Here is a 20901-nt window from a genome sequence, read left to right on the forward strand (position 1 = left end):
GACCTGGCCTTTCCTCCCCGCTGCAGCGCCCTCTCCTTCTCACTTCTCACACTCAGTTCCACACCTGGGTTGGGCTGGGTTTTGGTTTTTGTTTTTTTTTTTTAGTTCATTCTGTAATGCTGTACAAAATGTGGGAGATGAGGGCCTATTTGTAAGAAAGAAAACTACTGTCAAGAATGTAGACTATTACTTATGAAGGTTAAGACACAGAAATTTGGGGAAGAGCAGTTTCATGAATGTACCACAATATCTTGACAGTGGGGTTTTTGGACGTCACTGCCCACCATTTGTGTCACGCCTTCCCAGAAGGGCAGATGAGGAGGAAGAGGAGGGGAGCATAGGATTAGCTTTCTGCCGCTCAGCCCAAACTCTGCTTATAAATCACTGTCTCACCATCAGCACCTCCTGCCCCTCCTTCTTTCCCTGCCTTTCTGGGGCCAGAGGAGCCAAATCTTCTTCTACTCAGAGCCTAGCTAAGCCTCTCCCTTCTACATAAGGTCCATTTTCAAGTCATTTCTGAGGCCCTGGTCACCCTGAACTCTCTCCCAGCTTCAGTCTTCACACTCATTGTGCATTCAAACAGTTACTACCCCATTCCACAAATTACCTTTATGAGTTCTCCTTCCCCTGAAAACTCTGGGAGGGTTGGGCGATGTCTTACACTTCTTAATGACTTCACATACTTTGCATAGAGAAGTCACTCAAGTATTTTTAGCTGAATGATAGAATTATTACTTATAGCATTAAAAATCTAAGACAATGAGGTCTTTTTCCTAAAAATGTTCTACTGGAATTCTTAGTCTACCAGGTCAACCCCTGAACAAGAAATAGAGCTCTCTTGTCTTAGGTAACACTGCTTCTGTTTGCCGTCAGACTATCTAGATGCTCTTTATAGATGACCATACTGGTAGGAGGAGGAACATTTAGGTCAATTTTTCTTCTGCCTTCCTTATGACCCGCTCCTACCTAACATTATCTGCACTGCCAGTATATTCTTGGTACTTCCCAAATCAGTTCCAGAATGGTATATGGCAGGTTATGGGGCCTTGGACACATACACTCCAGTTTGAATCTTGGTCCAATCACCTACTAGCTATAAAATCTTGAAGAAAATCACTTAAATGTCTCTGAAGCTCAGCTTCTTCATCTTTACAATGGGGATAACTTGGAGGGTTGTGGTGAAACTCAATGAGATAATACTAATGCAAAAATGCCTGAAACATAGTAGTTGCTCAATAAATGGTCAGTTATTATTATTAAAAGGAAGTCAAAATCAGGAAGAGAGAAAAGAAGAGAAGGGTATGGACATATTTCCTAATTTTTCTTTTTCTTCCACTTCTTCTTGGGTCTGGAAATGCCCCCATTAGCGGCTCCCAAGAAAGGACGAGAGTCCTTTTTCTGAATTCTGTGAGCCAAAAGATTCATTTCCGTCAGCCTGGGGTGGTTCAGATCCGGACCTGCCCTCAGGCAGCAGGATGAGCAACTCCAGGCACCGCAGGGGCAGTAATTTTTACTTTAATCCAAGAACAGTTCCTGAGACATATTAGACCCTCAGTGAATATCTGTTTATTGAATGAACACCTTCCAGCTCAAAGCTGCATGGGATGCAGAGTTGCTTCCTGGACGTCCTCATCATGGTATCCACAGAGCCTGGTCCTACCTCTCACTTACCCTGCAGGAATCTGCCACTGATGTTTAAAAATAATCCTGTAGTTTCTATGGCTGTGACACACAGCAGAGGCTTATTCACAAGAAATCCTGGGAGCCCAGAGGCTGCCATGGACACAACGGGCCCCAGTGCCAGCCCCCACCAAACAGCACTGAGGCCTTGAGTCCAACAGATGACAATTCTGCAGATCCAATTTGCAGACAAATGCAAAAAAAGGGGGGGAGGATCCGCTCTCAGGACTGCTCTGATCCCACACGTGAAAAAAAACACAAATTTTCTAAAATTACGCCTCATTGGAGCAAAGCTAAGCAACAATGTGCACTTTTTTTCCATAACACTGGTAGAGAAATGTAAAAACCAGTTCTAAAACTTGTCTATACTTCAGTTTTGAAGTGTCACTCTAGAGGGTGGGAGTTGGGCAGGGGAGGGGGGGGACCTGCCAAACAGTATCTCAAAACTGGAGTGGAAACAAGCATTGTCTTCAAGTGGCCCTAGGCTTGTTTTTCTTTCTAAAACCAAGGATAGGAGACAGTAAGCAGCCACAAAAACACGAATCACCCTCCATAATGTACTGCACTAGTGATTCGGGCCAGGTGGCAGGCGGCCGTGGTCACAGGGGGAGGAAAGCTGCATGCGTGTCTCCAGGCCAGCAGCCTGCAGGCGCGGCCAAGACTCAGCCAGGACTGAACCGTTCCCGGGTGACAAGGAAAGCACCGTTCCCTGCAGTTTTGTTTTGGAGACAGTAGAGCCCACCTCATTGGCATATGCATCCTTGCATCAAACACTCCATTTCTCTCACAGTTAAACCAAACTGTTATGACTTCTGGCAAATAGTGATAGTGGGAGTGGAAGACGGCAGCCCTCTACTTTTACTCAGCACACGTCTGCATTGTTTCAAACATCTCAGAAATAGCACATATCACTATACAGTTGGAAAACACAGTATATTACCCCAAACGGGCAGTTTTCACACTTTGAACTCGCCGTGACTGCCTCTTCACCTCCTTCTCCCCGGCTGATGACAACCGACAGCCTTGGTAATGATGGCACTGACTGGTCTGCAATAATGCTTGGGGGCAAATAACACTCTGGGGTAGATGGGTCTTAACTTGGTCAGCTCCTCAGTGAGCAGAGTCTGTGCAGAGAGTTCAGAGGTGGAACGCACGGGATCGCCTCATGCTGTGCCACAAGGGGCACGGGGCCCTGCCAAGCCCAAAGGACCTATTGCCTCTGTCACAAAAGGGAGAGCTCCGAGGTCTGTTTTTATTTTTTTAATCCTCACCTGAAGATATGTTTTTATTGACTTAGAGAGAGAGGAAGGGTGGGATGAGAGAGAGAGAGAGAGAGAAACATCGATGTGACAGAGAAAAGTCAATCGGATCCCTTCCATGCGTGCCTTGACCAGGGATTGAACCTGTAACCTAAGTATGTACCCTGACTGGGATTTGAACCCACAACCTTTTGGTGTATGGGATAATGTTCCAACCAACTGAGCCACTCAGCCAGGGCTCCACGGTCTGTTTTTAAAGAACAAGATGAGGAGCTCCAGTTGGGCTATGGTGCTATGGCAATAATGTATTCGAGCAGCTTCCACACATCCTTGTTACTAGTCGGCCAACTGCCCTTTGTGAGTCACAGGCCCTGAGGTTACACTGCAGGGTCATGTGGCCTTTTCCAGGAGGTGTGACCTGAAGTTGTCATCGCAGTCACCACATCTATCTCCTGGGTATCCTCTCCACAGCCACTGTTCCATGCAGCTGCTTCAGCCATTCTTCTAAAGTGGCCACATGCTCAAGTCAGCTGCCATTGAATACCCTTCACCAGCTCTCTCCTGTATCCAGCATGGGGTACTAAGCAGACGACAAAAAACAGGGCAATAGACAAGCAAGGGGACAACTGTCAGAACTGCCAGGAAGGGAAGAAATAAGGTGACAGGAAGTAGCTGGGGGACTTTACACAGAACGTGGTCAGGGAAGGCCTTTCTCAGGTTGCCTGGATGTACAGACCTGGAGGGTGAAAAGCTGGTGGACACCTGCAAAGCACTCCAGGGGGGAGTATGTCCGCCATGGGCAAGGCACAGAAAGGCTCTCCTCTCTCCTGACCTCTGGGCTAGTTTAGTTAACTACCCACTGATATTTCAACTCTCAGATGTAATGGGCATCTCAATCTTAATATATCCAAACCCACTCCTAATAACCCTTCCCCACCAAATTGCAAAACCCTGTTCCTCACATATTATTCCCCATCTCAGTGAAAGGCAACTGCATTTTTCCACTGCTTGGGCCAAAATCATAGACGTCATCCCAGACTCCTCTTTTTCTCTCAAAACTTATTGCCTTTACTCTCAGTACACTATGGGCACCCTACCACTTCCATTGCTGTCAGCCTGGTCTCAGCCATCTTGTAACTAGATTATTGCCAGAGCCCTTATTTGGTCTTTCTGCTTCCTCCTGCCTGCTGTACAATCCAGCCCCCAGACAGCAGACGGAGGGATGTGTGGCTCTGACCACATCCCCTCTCACTCAAGGTTAAGCCAAGACCTTACAATGACCTTTAAGGGCCTACAGGGTAAGCTGCCAACTACCTCTCTAGCTTCATCTCTTGCTACTCTCCCTCTCATCACACTGCTCTGGTAACATTGCTCTTCAAACAGACCTAGCATACTCCCACCTCAGGGCCTTTGTATTTGCTGTTCCCCTAAATTGTCCCATGACTCACTTCTTCAGTTCCTTCAGGTCTCTGCTCAAATATCAGAGACAGAGGCAGTGCTGTCTTTGAGCAGATGGGTGAGGAGTGTGTTCTAAACAAGGATGATCTGGAGCTTGTCCAAGAGAAAATGAATTGAAGGATTAAAGAAAAAGCCCAAACATAGCCATATACATGACATAGTGGTTCACCAGTAGTGGTCACTCTTGTGTGGATGAGTGGCTGCGATGTGTACTGGTAATGTTCTGGGGGTTTTCTGTATGGCTCTGGTAGGTACGGTATCCTCAGCTTGTGGAAAGTCATCAAGTTGTATATTCATAATATATGCACTCTTCTGAATGTATATTTAAAGGCCAATAAAATATAAACCCAACACACACAGCCCTTCTTCAACATTTGAGAGCAAAAAATAGTATCCTGATGAAACCCAACAACTAATTTTCATTTTCTTGCCCTATGCAAATAGACTTACCACCCCATGGTAGCACTGGTCAGGGTCACATCAAACAGCAGTATGGATAAACCAGCTGTGATCACCTGCAGAAACAATTCCAACAAAAGGTCATCAGAGTGGTAGGACTTCGGTAACCGCCTATAGGGCCATTTTTCACAAGCTCAGCTCGTGTTAGCTCAGATCCCCAGCATTAACATTTCTTTCCACTTCACATCCTTTTCTCCACACTTCCTAGTCCGCTGTATTTACTGTTGCCTCTGAGCCAAGTGTGTGGTGTGGAAAATGTTAAATCCTAGTCTATTTTGGAGGTGGGAATCTTCAAAGAAGTATTTCATTTCCAAACCCTTCAAAAGAGGAGGCACAGGGCCAATATCTCACTCATCTCCCTCCAGGGCAGGGCACAGTAAGAACACTTATTTCCATCTTCTCTCAGGCTGTGCGGAATTAATTCCTAAGGTCAGTGGTGCTCATTAACCTGTTCCCAGCTCCTCCAGATAAAACTATCTGTCAACCTGCCTTTGCCTACAGCACCGTCCTTCCCCTGTCCTAATGCCTCGGTCTTTTTGGCCTATGTCACACATTCTGAGAAACCAGGTGCTTCCCGGGGAAGAGAGCAATTAAATCATTAATTACGTGTGAATATCTAGAAGATAGGGGGTGGGGCGGTGGGGAGAGGTTACTCCCACATCTTTCTGAGCTAGAAATTACAGAAAAGTGTCTTAGGAGTATCAGTAGCAGGACTCCTGCACTACTTCTCAATTGTTGGCACAGAGAATGTATGTAAACCAAAGATCCAATTTTGCCAACACTTAGAACGTCTGCTCAGGAGATTTTTTTTTTTTTTACCCAGACTTCTGCATTCTGGAATGCCAAACAGCTCCCACTGGGAAGGTCACCCTGAGGACTGACTAGCTTTTGTGCAAAAAGAAGTAAGAAGCAGGTTGCACTGGGATGGGTCACTCAGGCTGGGTGCCCTCAGAAATGTCAACCACCGCCTCACTCAAGGGGACTTCACGTGCCGTCATAGGGATCTCTTAGGTCTCCACGCAAAAGGATGGACAGAAGGAAGGAGAACGTTTATAGAATCTTGTTGTCATTCACTTACCACCTCAAAAAGAAGTCTCAAAATATAAAGCAGGAACTCGGGGTAGGTAAACTTTGTGTGATTTGTTGCCTTTGTAGTTTACCCATTTGGGGTCACTTTCTGTTTGCTTCCCTTCACTGATTTGCAGCCAAAAACTTTGACAACAAAAAAGACCTGTGTTGTCTTCAGGAACAAAAAAGAAGTGGCAATAAGGTCAGAGAATCAATTGCAAAGCAAAGCCCAAAGGACGAAAAAAGAAATTTTTCAAAATGCTGGGTGGTGGGCTTCATCTCAGAAAGTATGATGAATGGCAGCTGTCCCTCCACCCCACCTTCTTTTTGGTTTATTTAGGACTTCTGCACCTATGGTATACATAAAGTGGGCTGAAAGTTTTATTGTCTTGCAATGCAATTGTCTGGTTTGGGAAACAAGGTTAACTAACCACATGAGTTATTTCATCAGCTTCCCTTATTTCCCAGTAAAGGGGTAAAGATGATCTTTACTACGGAAACTTCTAGTTGGAGGCCATTGTTGAGAGGCACTGTCCTAATCAAGTCTTCTCTTTATTTTTATTCCAGTTTGCCATTTTCAGTTTTTTCAAATATGAATTTCATTTAGGTTTTCCAACTTATTACATTTAGCTGTTTGGAAAAATCTTATTTTTATCTCACTTGTACCATTTTTATCACCTTCCCTTTTATTCTTAATTGTCATTTTACCTTTCTTTTCCCCCACTTTCCTTAATCTTAACCAAAGTTAGTCTTGTGAACCCCACTCTACTTTGGAAACTTCTTGGACATTTCCTGGGATGGTGCTAGTAGAGATGTACTTCTCAGACTTGCTGAAGAAGGAAGGCTCCATTCTACTGAAGGGTGTTAGTGATGTTGGAAGCCTGGGGTAACGGCATACTTCACTCAGTTTCTGAAAGTGTTCCTAATTCTTCACCGTTGTTTTATCTCCTTTACTACTTTTTTTTAAAATTTACCTTTACTCCTTTTTACCAGCTCTTTTTTCTCTTTCCCCTTTGACTTCGTTGAGGAATACTTGACAAACATAATTGTGTATCTTTAAATATATGTGATTAGGACAATGTGATGATTTGCTACACATATATATTCAAGACCTTTTTGATCCGTTTCTCTCATTATTCTATGATTGGCTCTTTCATGACTTTCAGTCCAGTTTGTGAAGCTCACGCCCCTCAACACCCTGAACAGTCACAGCCTAGGACTTGTGCCTCTGTTCCTCTGTGAGTTTCTTTAGCATAGGAAAAACCTCATCTGCTGTGAGACAGACAGCTGGCCTGCTTGTACCTATTGACTGCACCTTTTGCCAAGAAAAACACATCTTAAAATTTTCAGACCAGCCCTTACTTGAAAATAAGCTTGGTTTAGTAGTCACACTGGTGCCTTTGCCATCTGTTGCTTCCTGGAAATGTTTGTATAGTCTCCTGACTTTCTCCCGGGCCACCGTTTCAAACTTCTCTAAATTTTTCTCTCTCAATGAGCAAATGTTCTGCTGTCTGATTCACTGAAACTTCACAAATAGGCTTGTCTTATTTCCATAGAGAATGTATAGTGAATTTGCACTGTCCAGCTCCTGTGGAGTTAGATGGACCATCTAGTAATCTACTTCAGCAAGAACTCATGGTTTCTTAGGCTTCTCTACTGTATTTCCATTACCAGCCTGAGCAGTCGGCTTTTTGGAGTCTCTCTCTCTCACACACACACACGCGCACACACACACACAAAGCTGCCCAAGTTCTACCACATAAGAGTGAGCAGCAGCCAACAACATCTCGCTGAGGGGCAGCTGGTCGGCCAACTTACCCACTTAGTGACTTGTACTCACACCCACTCACTGTATGAGAGGTTCAAATTCATGCCTCAGAAAAGTGACAGATTTCTATGAGCCATGGCTGGCTGTCAGGGTTGCTCAAGAGAACTCCAAGGTGAGAATAATAAGCCTGCACATGCCAAGAGCCCACTCCACTTCTAATTCCACTGAGGAGCAAACAAAAGCCAGGGGAGGCTGAGTGTGAAAGTCTGGGTACACAATGTCTCACACACAGTCACCTAAGGGTGGAGCCTGAGAGGCGGAAGGGACTCCCTAAGCTCAGAGGTGGGGAAACTGCAACCCAGAGATGGTATGTGATTTGCTCCAGCGGCCTGGCTCCTTCATACAGTGAGCAGCAGGACCAACGCCCCGACTCCCAGGTCAGCCTTCTCTCGCAGCCAGAAACTCACGGGTCTGCTGAGCTGCATGCAGATTTTTGGTGGGGAAAAGAATTCACTGTAAACAGGGACTCAAATGGATATTTGTAAACCCATGTTCATAGCAGCAATACACTAGCCAAAATGTGGAGTAACCCAAGAATCCATCAAAGGATGAATGGACAAGCAAAATGTGAAGAATATGCACAATAGAATATTATTCAGCCTTAAAAAGGAAGGAAATTCTGCAATATGCTACAACATAAATGAACTTTGAGGATATTATGCTGAGTGAGTTAAGCCAGACACAGGACAAATACTAATGATTCCACCCACATGAGATCCCAAGAGCAGTCAAACTCAGAGACAGTAGAATCGAGGTTGCCAGGGTTGGGAGGAAGGGGGAGTTAGTTGCAATGGGTGCAGAGTTTCAGGTGGGGATGATGGATGTTCATTTCTGGAGATGGATGTCAGTAAAAGCATGAACTTTCTTTTTAAACCTTTTAAAATCTGTTCATGAAAAAACTCCGCCAAGTTACTCTTAGAACTTGACATTCAAGAGACACAAAAGTAGCAGCCATTACTACAAATTGTTCTTGTTTACATAAAGCATTTTTTTTAAATACAAACTTTTCTCCAAAGAAGAAAGAGCTTTGCGGTTTGAGGAATGTCTCCTTTGCACACGCAGATCTGAATAACAAACAACAGGACCTGCCACGGGTGAGGGTGCCAGCAACGCAGAACAAAATACATTGTGTCTGCAGTGGGGCTTTGAACCTCCTGGCTTTGTCAACGGATGTCACAACCTCTGTGTTATTTAAACAGAGTTTGGTATTTAAAGCAGGTCGGGTTTGTTTTTTAAACATTCATTTCAATCCTAAAACAAATTTTCTGTTTGTTTAAAAGAAAATACAGGGGAGTGGATGTTAATGGGAACCTGCCAGATAGTTGTGTCTTTGGGGGAGAATCGGAGATTCTGGCCTGTTATTTGGTGCTAAGCTTTTTGTTTGTTGTTTTAAATACGTATGAATTTCTTTAAAAAGTGACTGCAGCATGCATAGCAGGCCCTTCGCTGTAACTGCCTCAGTCAGAGGCAGTGCCTTCCCTGCCTAGACTGGCTGAAATGTTTCAAACACAGTCTCATACCATCGTCTTGCTTTTGCTCAGCAAGTTCTCTCTGCCTGGAATAATTTCACAGACCTCCCCAGGTAATTCCTACTCACCTCTTGAAAATCCTTTTCTAGAAAACTTTTCCTGAACCTGGCCTACCCACACATCGAGGGGATCAGGCACTTCTGGGGCCTCCCATAACTACCTGCCGTTGCACATGCCAACTACTGACCTATGTGCCCCCTGCCCCCCGCCCCACTCAGGGCGCGCCCTATCCGTCTCTGTGTGCTCGGGGCCTAGCAACAGGCACTTGTACATGGTACGTGCCTGATGGTTGCAAAACCCCAAAGGTCACAGTATCGTTTATTTTAAAATTCCTTTCCATGTATTAGGGATGCTTGGAGCCTAGATCTGAGAACTATGGGGACACTCTCTTTGCCCCTAATCTCTGCTTTTTTGACCATCACCTCCATGGGGCTAGAAAGAGCTCCACAGAGAAGATGGAGATTAGCTTTCTGGTTCCTAGTCCAAAAATGCCGGGGAAGATTCTGATTGGCTCCTGGATCAGCTGATCATGGCCTGGGAGGCAGAGTCATATAAGAACATGGAAACTCACCCTTCAACTTCATAGTTGGAATGGAGAAGGGAACATTTCCCTGGAGCAAGGCAGGGAAAGTGCTGGGCAGAAAGGACAAGAGATGTCTTCTATTCCCTTGCCATAAACATCACCTGGGAGCTTGTAGGAAATGCAGAACCTCGGGCCCCACCTCAGTCCTGCTGGAACAGATCCCCAGGTGACATGCACACATTAAAATGTGAGGAGTTCCGCTCTACGCCCTCCAGAGCCAATGCTGTCTCCCCACCTGCTCTGTCCAGCTGGCATTGCCTCATCTTCTGGGAAGGGCAGACTCTGGCTTTCTCACGGGCTGCAGAGCCAGAGGCAAGTGTCAGACTGTCCTGGAGTCTGTCTGTGTCGCAGAGTCACATATGAATGTTACTAACTCAGCCTTCCTTTTGGGTTAAAGAGTAAATCTAATAAAAATTTAGGAGCAGGCTCTCTCCCCCCCAACCCCAGAATCTAAGGAACTATTCCAAGTCCACCAGAAAGAAACCATAGCTCAGGCTAAGAACTCTATTAAGCATTTAGAAAATACTCAAAGAACCCTTATTACCAATTCTATGATTTATTAACATGACCAGTGTAATTATTAATTAGAGACAGCTCACGCTAAACTCTGGGTATGGTTGCTGGGTATGGTTGGTATCACCTCATTGAAATACACAGCAAGCCATCAATTCTGTCAGGTATCAGGAAAACGACACTTACTATAAACTCAATGGGACTGAGAACACAGAGAAACAGAAAGAGATGAGGGTCATGTAACAGAAGGATACGTTTCAAACCTACAGAAAACATAGATGACTTTTTTTTCAATTATGTTTACTTAGATGACTTTTCAACAAACTCTGACATTTTACAGAAGAAGAAACAAGAGAACAATGTTAGAAGAAGTGTGACATGAATATCTAGTTCGTGAAAAGTGAGGGAGGAAAGTAACCAACATTTAGAGAGGGCCTAAGAGGTCTATGGCCAACCCCTGGCTCTGCAGCGTCACAGGTATCATATGCGCTCAGGTGGGCACAGAGGGTGCTCGGCCCCGTTTTCCCGACGAAGACACTGAAGCTCCCAAAGGTTAAAAAACCTTCTCAAAGCACAGTCACAACAAGGGAAGAGTTGGGGCTAACACTCAGGGTGATTCTCCTTTTCCAACTCAAAACTACCCTTGCCGGTAGCTTTGCTTAACCCTGGAGATTTCACCTTGAATTCAGTAGTTCTCAAACCTGTGCGCACATCAAAATACCCTGAAATGTTCTGGAAAAAAACCAAACTACTGTTCCATATCAATCAAACTGGCATATCTTATAATGAAGCCTAGGTATTGGCATTTTAAAAAAGATCCCCTATTAATAATTCTTACAATAAACAAGGGTGGAGTCCATGATTACTGATGTATTATTAGTCTGAGCAGAAGTGTCCATCAAACTGCCAAACATTCTTAATAGGACAGAGCCTGGTTACAAAGGCATCATCATTACTGTCACCTTTATCACCACTCTCATCACAGGTCTCATTTGCTGCACCTGTAACATTCCCAGCAGCAGTGTAGAAGGGCTCCAATTTCCTCACACCCTTGTTCTTATCTGTCATTTTCATTATCACCATCCTAGTGGGTGTGAAGCAGTGTCTCGTTGTGGTTTTGATTCGCATTTCCCTGATGAGAACATCATTTCACAGGCATACTGGTCATTTATTTATCTTGTTGGGAAAATTGTCTATACAGATCCTTTGTCCATTTTTCAATCAAGTTGTCTATTTTTTTACTATTGAATTTAAGAGTTCTTTATAGATTCTAGATACAAGTCCCTTATCAGGTATATGAGGGGACACCAAAAAACCAGAATTTATTTATAAAAAGTTGTGTATTTATTCGCACATGTTTAAAGTTCAATCACCTTCACAGTACTTTCCATCTGATGCAATAGTCCTATTGAGACTTTTTCCCACTGCTCAAAATAGTTTGAACTCTTAGATTTTGATGCCTTTTAGTGTTTCTGGGTTTTGTTTTTTTTTTACAAAACAAAAAACATTGGCAAAATGTTTCCCTTTGAGGACTTTTTTCATCCAGGGAAACAAAAAAAGTTGCTCAGGGCAAGACTGGGTGAATAGGAAGGGTGGGGCATGGGGGTCATGCCATTTTTGGTCAAAAAACTAAAGACCACTCAGTGCGGTGTGGGCAGTTGTGCTCATAAATCACCCATCACAGAATGGGCAAACACTTTTGAATTTTCAAAAAAACTTCACTGAAGCTAAACACAGCCTCTCACAACAACGCCAGCTAGTATGCTGATCCAGATGAGTCCCTAAAACACTCACCTCATGGGGGAGGCCCCCCAGAAGATCTCAGTGTTTTTGGATCCCCCCTCATATGATTTGTCTGTAAGTTGTCTTTTCATTTTCTTAATGGTGTCCTTTGCAGCACAAACGGTTTTAATTTTGATGAAGTCCAATTTATCTATTTTCTTCTTTTGTTGCTTGCATTTTTTGTGTTAAGATCACATTCTGAGTACAAAGGAATTGTCTATCACTATTCCATCCAACACCATAACTAACATTATACAGGTATTACACATTTATATTCTGGTTTCCTTTTTATAGAGTCATTCATTCATTCTACCTTTAAATGTTTATTTTCTATTTTAAAACATTACCCCAATTATGTACTCCATTATTTGATTTATAATGAGTTTCCAATGTGATTTTAGGAAAGATACCAATACCATGCATGCTATGTGACATGAATCTGAGGTTTTGTGATTCAACAGATATCTGGAGATTAAGAGATCTAATAGGCATACACAGAAGACCCTCAAATAACATCATTTCATTCTACATTGTTATAATGTTGATGAGAAAAAAATTGACTCCCAGCTGTAGCCACCGCCTGTGGAGTTTGCATATTCTCCCCATGTATATATAGGTTTTCTCTGGGTACTCTGGTTTTCTCTCACACCCCAAAGATGTGCACTTCAGGTGTACAGGCATGTCTAATCGTTTCAGTATGAGTGAAATGCGGTGTGGGTGTGGGTGCACCCGGAGATGGAATGGCATCCTGTCCAGGGTTGGTTCTTGCCTTGTGCCCTGAACTGCAATAAGCAGGTTGGAAAATAATTGTCTTACTTGCTTTTATTAATCTTTATTGAATGCATATATAGCTCCTATTTACTTATTTATTTATTTTATTATCTTCCTCGTGGCATTAGATATCACCTTTATTGTACTACAGAAAAAAACTGAAAAAGCATAAAATTTTAAAACCATTTATCTTATTTTATTTTTTATTCCCACCCAAAGAATTTTTTCCCATTTTTTTTAGAGAGAAAGGGATGGAGAGAAACATCAGTGTGTGAGAGAAACATTGATTGGTTGCCTCCTGTACACACCTGGAGTGGGGACCACACATGCCCAGACTAAAGATTGCATGCACCTGGACTGGGGATTGAACCCTCAGCCTACGTATGTGCTCTGACTAGGAATTGAACTTTTGGTTATAGTATTGCTCCTACCAACTGAGCCACATCAGCCAGGGAGAAGCCATTTTTTGTGTGTGAAATGGTTATTGACAAGTATAAATAAGCTTACGATTCCAATTAAAATTTAGCTCACAATTATTTCAATGTTTAATATTAGTAGTGTTTGGGGTCTTTATTTAGAAGTTTGCTGATGTTTTGTGACCAAGAATATACTGTAGGAACTTAACTCTTGTATACATCAATTAGTCTGAGGTAAAAACTGGTTTCATTATATGTCATTTCACTTAAAGTTGCAGTTTCCAAGAATCTATTGACAATGTTAAGTGAGGATTTACTGTATATTTAATGAAAAAATCTAGAAAAGTGTATGTACTAATTCTTCCAATAGACTCATAGTAATTTTGAAGAGACTGGTGACCAGTTTTTAAATGAAGGAATAGAGGAATAAAGTGTTTAGGTTATCTAATTTTTCCCCCAAATTTTAGCACTTTAAAGATGTCATTCCATTGTCTATTGGTACTCATAGTTTCACCTGAAATGTCAGTTGTATTTTAAATTTAAGGTAATTTTTTCTGTGGTTGATTTGAAGACTTTATCTTTGGTTTTCAATAGTTTGACTGGGCTCTGACTTGGAGTGTTTAGGCATGGTTTTATTTATGTTTTTTGTTTGTTTGTTTGTTTGTGGGTTGATGTCTTTCAGCAGATTTGGAAAATCCTCAGCCATTCTCCCTTCAAATATTGATTCTCCTCAATTTCTCTATTTAGCTTTTAGAACCTCAATTACACATATATTAGACTTTTAAAACTATTTTCCACATGTCTCTTATCCTTTGTTTTCTTATTTTCATTATTTTTCCCTTTTCATGCTTCACCAATCCAGCTACACAGTGTCCAGGCTGTTCTTAGATGCATCTAATAAGTTATTAATTTCAGATATATTTTTCAGTTCAATAATAACTATTTGATTTTTTATAGATTCCAATTTTTCACTGAAATTCTCCCATGATTTAATATTTTTCCTCTGTTTTTTAAAACATATTATTCATAGTCATTTTTAAGTTATTGCTGGCATTAATATCTGGATCATCTACAATTCTGTTGCCATTATTTTTTCCACTTAGTCATATTTTCCTGACTCTCCACATCTCTTTAAATTTGATTATATGCTGGACATTGTGTATAAGAAAACTGTAGAGGCTCCAGCTGATAGTTTCAGCCAGAAGTGTTGCCCCTTTCCTCTAATAGGATGATGGGCTCAATCTAGTCAGGGATTGGATGAACCACAGATGGGCTGCAGCTTTGGTAAGACTCAGTCCTTCTGTATTTACCTTGTCCTTCAGGTATGACACTCAAAGACTTGTGTTTAAGACCTTGCTGGATCTTTATGTCCTCATCCCAGAAAGCTCTACCTTTCAGAAGTTTTTATCTTAGCTTTTCAGCCTCCCATCCCACAGAGGTTCAAAATCTGGCATTTGTACATGTGCTTAGAAGATAAAATCCCAGCCCTCTCTTTATAGCAAGATTTTATCTCCTAAGCACCTCAAGGAGGTAAGAGTTTTCATGTCTCCTTTCTGGGCTAGCCTGTAGCCTCCTGAACTGCCCCCAAGGACTCAGAAAATGTCTCATGGAAAAATTGCATTTGCCTTTGGGACTCCTCTAGTTTCCAATCTATCAAACCAGTTCCACGTAACTGCCAAAAGCTCTGTTAGTTTCTTTTTCCTGCAGAATATTTCCTCTTCTTGAACCAAGCCATATCCTTAGCCCACACCCAGTACCAACAAATATCCTCCCCCTTTTTCTACCCCCATGGAAAAAAAATAGCTTGTGTTACTCAGTATACCTAGGAAGGGTTCTTCTTTTTCTAGAAATTTATTTAATTTAGTTCTCACTACTGTCACAGATCTCCAGTTTCTTTTAAAATGATTTCTGAAATTCTTCCCACCCCATTGTTTTAGTTAAATGTTGGTCTGTCATAACATATAATATTCTACTCTGAAATAAAATGTTTCCCTTCAACATGTACATGAAAAAGTAAGACCTAGAGAGGTGGTTTAAGCCACTGGTTTTCAATCAGTGTTGGCTATCCACTATTTCCCTACAGCCTCCTTGCATGTCATACTGAGGCAAGAAAGGAGCCTTTACTACATTTGTTCTGTACATCTCCCTGGTTAGTGATGATCTTGTTAACTTATCATTACAATTTTAATTAGCTTTGTTTTTTATTTTTGTCTAGGACTTTATATATAACAGCCTGGAGCAACAGGACTTTTTGATGGGTACAGTCCCTTTCTCTTCAGACCGAGTCTCTGATATGATGCACCTGAGGGTGATTACTAAGGCAGGCTGGAGGTGAGGATACCATTCAGTTTCTTTCAATTCTCTCTGCCTACAGGGAGGGAAACTCTTCTGCCTTCTATCCTTTCTCTCCCTTCCAAGTTCATTCAATGGAAAGAGTTATTCCTCTACCTGTATGTTTACTGAGGCTCATTACACTAGTTAGTGGGACTCTAGTGCTTTAAAAGCAAGAACCAGACTCCACATGCTTTCTTTTTTTCTCTTGTATCCATGAAATAAAATTATCTTCTGTCTCTGTCTCCACCTGTTGGAGGTGGAAGTGGAGGATGGGGAGGAAGCCATACCTCCTATAAAAGAAAAAAGCTTTTAAATCTCTAAACCAAGGTTGAGTTATTCAACTCAACTTTTTTCCCACTTGCATATGATTCCTTGTCCATATGTTCTCTTAGTCTATATCCAAAGAAGGAAGAAAGAGTGGGTAGTGGAGTTCAAGTACCAAAACTCTGAACACTTTAACACATACTATGTTCTGACTTTTCCTACCATCTGACACTGGCCCTTTGGTTATAACTTCAGAATTCTGTGAACCCTTAGAACTTTATTTTTTCTCTTGGATTTGCAATTTTTCTGGGACAGTTGTGTAGAAGGTGTTAGCTGTTTCCTGAACTGGGTGTTAGGCTTTTCTCAGTGCTACTCACATTTCTCAAAAGGCCACAGCAATATCACATTTGCCAAAGTGATATTTTCCGGTACCTTTGGAAGGTTTCTTCCTTTTATCTCTCCTTGGGTATACCACTTCAGCTCATCCTAAAATACCTGACTTGGGTGGATTTTGTTTGTTTATTTGCTATTTTCTTTAAATAAAGAGGTTATAAACTTGCCAAGTATTACATCTTTGCCAAGTAGTATAAAGAGCCAACTAATGTAGACAGCTATTCAATTGCGGAAGACAAATGGGAAATTTGGCACCATTCTATTTTCCCCTCCAACTCAATTCATTGACAGCCTGGTGTGGGGTCAATAGATTCTTCATTCTAGTACTTTTCACTTTCTCAGTTTTCTGGGTTTCATTTTATTCAGTAAATGTACTGATCTACTGTCAAATTTACTCTGAGAATGATGAGTTTCTGCCAGTTATTTTTTAAACTTTTGTCCTGCTAATTAAAATGTTATATCAGTCTTCTAAGTTAAGCAGTACTCTTTCTGGAAAGGAAGGGCATGTGGCTAAGGTATTTTTATTTTCTAAGTTGTTTTGATTCACTTAGAGGGTAGATCTAATCTCTGTAGCTTATTTTTAGAAATGAAATGAATTTAAGCTCAAAGGAGCTTTAAATAAAAGCACCACAATTATACTTACTCCAAGGCTGTGAGGATTTTTTCATCTCTTTTTGATATAACAATAACTTCAATTTTTGTTATACTTAGCAATAATAGAGGTGAAAGAATACATTTGCCATAAGATATACATAAAACCTTGAAATGTTCAAACATAGGAAATGTGGTGCTACCTGCAACCAGCCTCCTTCCTTATTCCCAACAATTCCTGAATTAGTATCAGTTGGGAGAAGTGAGCTCATGATGTCAAGGGCAGTGTCCTGGCTCCGGCTCTGGTCACACTCAGTTTAACATGACCAGAGAGGGAGAACTCCTTAGAAATGTGCAAAGCTTGCACAAGTCTCACTCCACCAGCTCAGTTCCATTTAAGGGCTTACACAAACCATGAAGACTTTCTGAAACTTGTCACTCAACTTGGCACTCACTGCAAAATGTCAGTAAGTCACCTGTGAACTCTTCTGCTATGGACTGAATTGTTTTTCCTCCCCCTCCCCAACTCATATGTTGAGACCCTCACCTCCAGTGTGGTGGGCCTTTGGAAATTAATAGGGTTAGATGAGATCATGAGGATGGGATTAGTGCCCCTGTAAGAAGAGACCAGAATGGTAGGTGTGCGTTCGTGCTTGCACTTAAGCGCTCTCTCTCTCTCTTTCTCACTCCCCCCAACCCCCGCACCATGTGAGAACATAGCTAGAGGGCAGCCATCTGCAAACCAAGGGAAGAGTCCTCACCAGACACTGACTCTGCTGGCACCTTGATCTTGGACGGCCCAGACTCTGAAACTGTGAGAAATAAATGTCTGTTGTTTAAGCCACCCAGTGTGTGGTATTTTGTTTAAGCAGTCTGAGCTAAGACATTATTCCTTGCTCTTTTGGAGAGTTTTAAAAAATGAAAGTTAAAAAAAAGCAATGAGTAACTGTTTCAGAAGTGAAACTGACTTGGAAGTAAAAAAGGATAAGGGCCTTGAGCTATTGCTGTAATGACGGTGAGGCCAAATTATGCTCACTGAATACCACACTAGGCACCAGAGAGGCGAAAATGAAAGGCAAGGACCTGGCCTCCGAGCACCCCTATGCTAGCTCAGCCAATTCTAGAGGTCACTAAGCTAATAATTTCAGTGTAATATGCTAAGTGCTAAGAGATGGGTATACTCTGAATGTTATGGGAAGAAGGCCCACAGAGAGATGGTGCCTGTGCTAATCTTGAAGGACAAATAAAAATCACCCAGTGAGGAATGGTGGAAAGGGCTTTCTACATTGAAGGAACAACATTAATAAGCTCAGCAATCTCTAAACCATTGAGTATTAATGAAGCATGAAGGGTAAAGCGAGTGGTAGCCACCATTAAAGCGGAAGGAAACCTAATGAGAGAAAAAGAATCAATAGCTGGTGGGGGGCCGGGGACAACCCTTTCCTAGCAAGTTACTGAAAAAGTCTCATGGAGAATCCTACTTACTTCAAGACAGATGGGCAGCTAGTCCCAGGACAACTGGGCTTGTAGTTTACTAGCACACCAGAGGTAATCCTTGACTTGACCTTCAAAAGAGCTTATCCCAATCTCGTGCACACTTGTTCTCATGCCATGGCTATGGGCCAGCACTTAGAGCCCTGGGTGTCCCTCGCTATGTTACAAACCCAGAGAGTAACCTCAGGCAGGCCAAGGCCCTCTCTGGATTTCTATTTTTTCCTCTATTAGACAAACGAATCATCTATAAAATATTTCTCAGGGATTGAATTGTTTTCTCTTGCAAAATATTTTTTGAAGGTTACAGGGGCAATTTTATTCATTACCTGACTTGTTCCAGTGAGAACTTTCAAGCTTAAAAACATAGTTGTTACAATGAAAAGATGCTCAAAGTCACTGATCATCAGAGAAATGCAAATTAACACAAGAGATATCATCTCATATTTGTCAGGATGGCTACCATCAATAAATCCACAAACAACAAGTGTTGGAAAGTACGTGGAGAAAAGGAAACCTTTGTGCACTGTTGGGAGGAATGAAGATTGAAAAGAGTATGGAGGGTCCTCAAAAAATTAAACAGGGCACTGACTTACAAGCCAGTGATTCCACTTATGAGTGTATCCAAAGAAACCCAAAACACTAATTCAAAAGAATGTGTGCACCCCTATGTTCACTGCAGTGCTATTAACAATAGCCAAAAGTGGAAACAACCCAACTAGCCATCAAAAGACAAGTGGATAAAAAAGCTGTGATATATATTTGGCCTGTCCAGAAGGTATCCAGCCATGTAATATAAAAAATAGATACATTTATTGAAGAAGATACAAGAAACACTGTACATAGGACAATGACACCTCAGTCATCTTCAAAGTAGGCACCTTGGGACCTCACACAATTCTCCCATTTGTCATCAGCTGCCCCATCATATTTTCCTGAATCTCACTGATGGTCTGAAATCTCTTCCCTTTCAAAGGTGATTTTAGTTTGGGGAAAAGCCAGAAGATGAGGGCACCAAATCTGGCCTCTAGGGCATCTGAGTCCCCTGGGTAATTTGATGTTTTGCCAAAAAACTCTGCACGAGACATGATGCATGAGCAGGTGTGTTGTCGTAATGAAGCTGCCAATCACCAGTTGCCCATAGCTGTGGCCTTCTGAATCATTAATGCAGATTCGTTGCTCTACTCGCTCAATCATTTTGAATGTGACAGCCACATAGTATACATGCTCACTCAATGGCATCTACTGCCCCCACTGACTAGTAATAGTAAAGTCATCATTTTTCATGCATACACATTCCAGTCCACTCTCCTTGGCTGCCATGTAAACTGTTCTCATTATATTAACAATGGTTGGACTTTTTCTGGGCAGACATCATATGTATATAAATAACTTGGCCATAAAAAAGAATGAAAGCTTACCATTTGCTTGATGGACCTAGAGAGTATTATGTTAAGTGAAATAAGTCAGAGAAAGACAAATACCATATGATTTCACTTATGTGTAGATTCAAAGGAAAAAAACAAAATTGAAACAGACTCATAGAGAATAGACTGATGGTTGCCAGAGGTGAGGGTGGTTGTGAGACTGGATGAAAAAGGAAGGTATTGAGAAGTACAGATTGATAGTTACAAAATAGTCACAGAAATGTAAAGTACAACATAGGAAATATAGTCAGTAATATTGCTATCACTATGTATGGTGCCAAGTGAGTACTGGAAATACCAGGAAGAACACTTTGTAAGGTATCTGATTGTCTAACCAGTATGCTGTACACCTGAAACTAATAAAAAATAATACTGAATATAAACTGTAAATTACATAGACAGTCATTACAGACAAAAATACAGAGTCCAGCACAAATAACGCCCTTTGTTATTACAAAATCATAAGCATGTAATTCTGCAACATAACAATATCACACTCAAGCACACCATATGACATTTTAGGTGAAATGTTCAAATTGCTGTTCATCTTATGCAAGACATTCATATACCCTACCAACCACACTCAAGCAAGCCTTACTTCTGCCAGGCCCTGTATATCAATTAGAAGTAGATAAGAAAGATGAAGGAAAGGGGAAAACAAGGATAGGGAGGCAGATATGAGGCTATGACCCCACATCCATGCCAGGGATGTCTGCCTACAAGGTGGGGAGAGGGCACGAATTTGGCTGCACACTTTCCAGCAGCCAAAGCCAGGAAGGTACATGATTGGTCACGTACTGAGTGTCCCTAAGAGAACTGGCAAGCATGTCATCTTGTCTCTATTCAATTTATAAGGTGTACCCCTTAGAAAATATAGGAAGCTAAATATAGAGAAATCTGAACCATGGTCTTTGCCTGGCTTCCATGACAGGAACCAGAAAGCCAAAGCACAGGGTGCAGCCCACCCCTCCTCAGTTGCAGCCAGAAGCCCATCAAACACTTCCCTCCATCAGGAAGACAGTGCTCATCAGTGGCAGCTTTTCACTAAAGAAACG

The 20901-nt window shown here is 41.9% G+C and overlaps 1 protein-coding gene across 7 annotated transcripts in view; it reads right to left on the bottom strand.

The window, feature by feature from the left end:
• Window positions 1–20901, bottom strand: part of TMEM241 (transmembrane protein 241) — a 115504-nt gene that overhangs the window by 7971 nt on the left and 86632 nt on the right. For all 7 annotated transcript variants that reach the window (XM_045849965.1, XM_045849963.1, XM_045849969.1 and 4 more), the window contains one exon: window positions 4848–4912. In XM_045849965.1, coding sequence (XP_045705921.1) covers window positions 4848–4912 — 65 coding nt within the window. The remainder of the gene's footprint in view (window positions 1–4847; window positions 4913–20901) is intronic.

This window comes from Phyllostomus hastatus, unplaced genomic scaffold (genome assembly GCF_019186645.2).
Source record: "Phyllostomus hastatus isolate PE091 unplaced genomic scaffold, TTU_PhHast_1.1 phas_contig_80, whole genome shotgun sequence".
In the NCBI taxonomy this organism is placed as follows: Eukaryota; Metazoa; Chordata; class Mammalia; order Chiroptera; family Phyllostomidae; genus Phyllostomus; species Phyllostomus hastatus.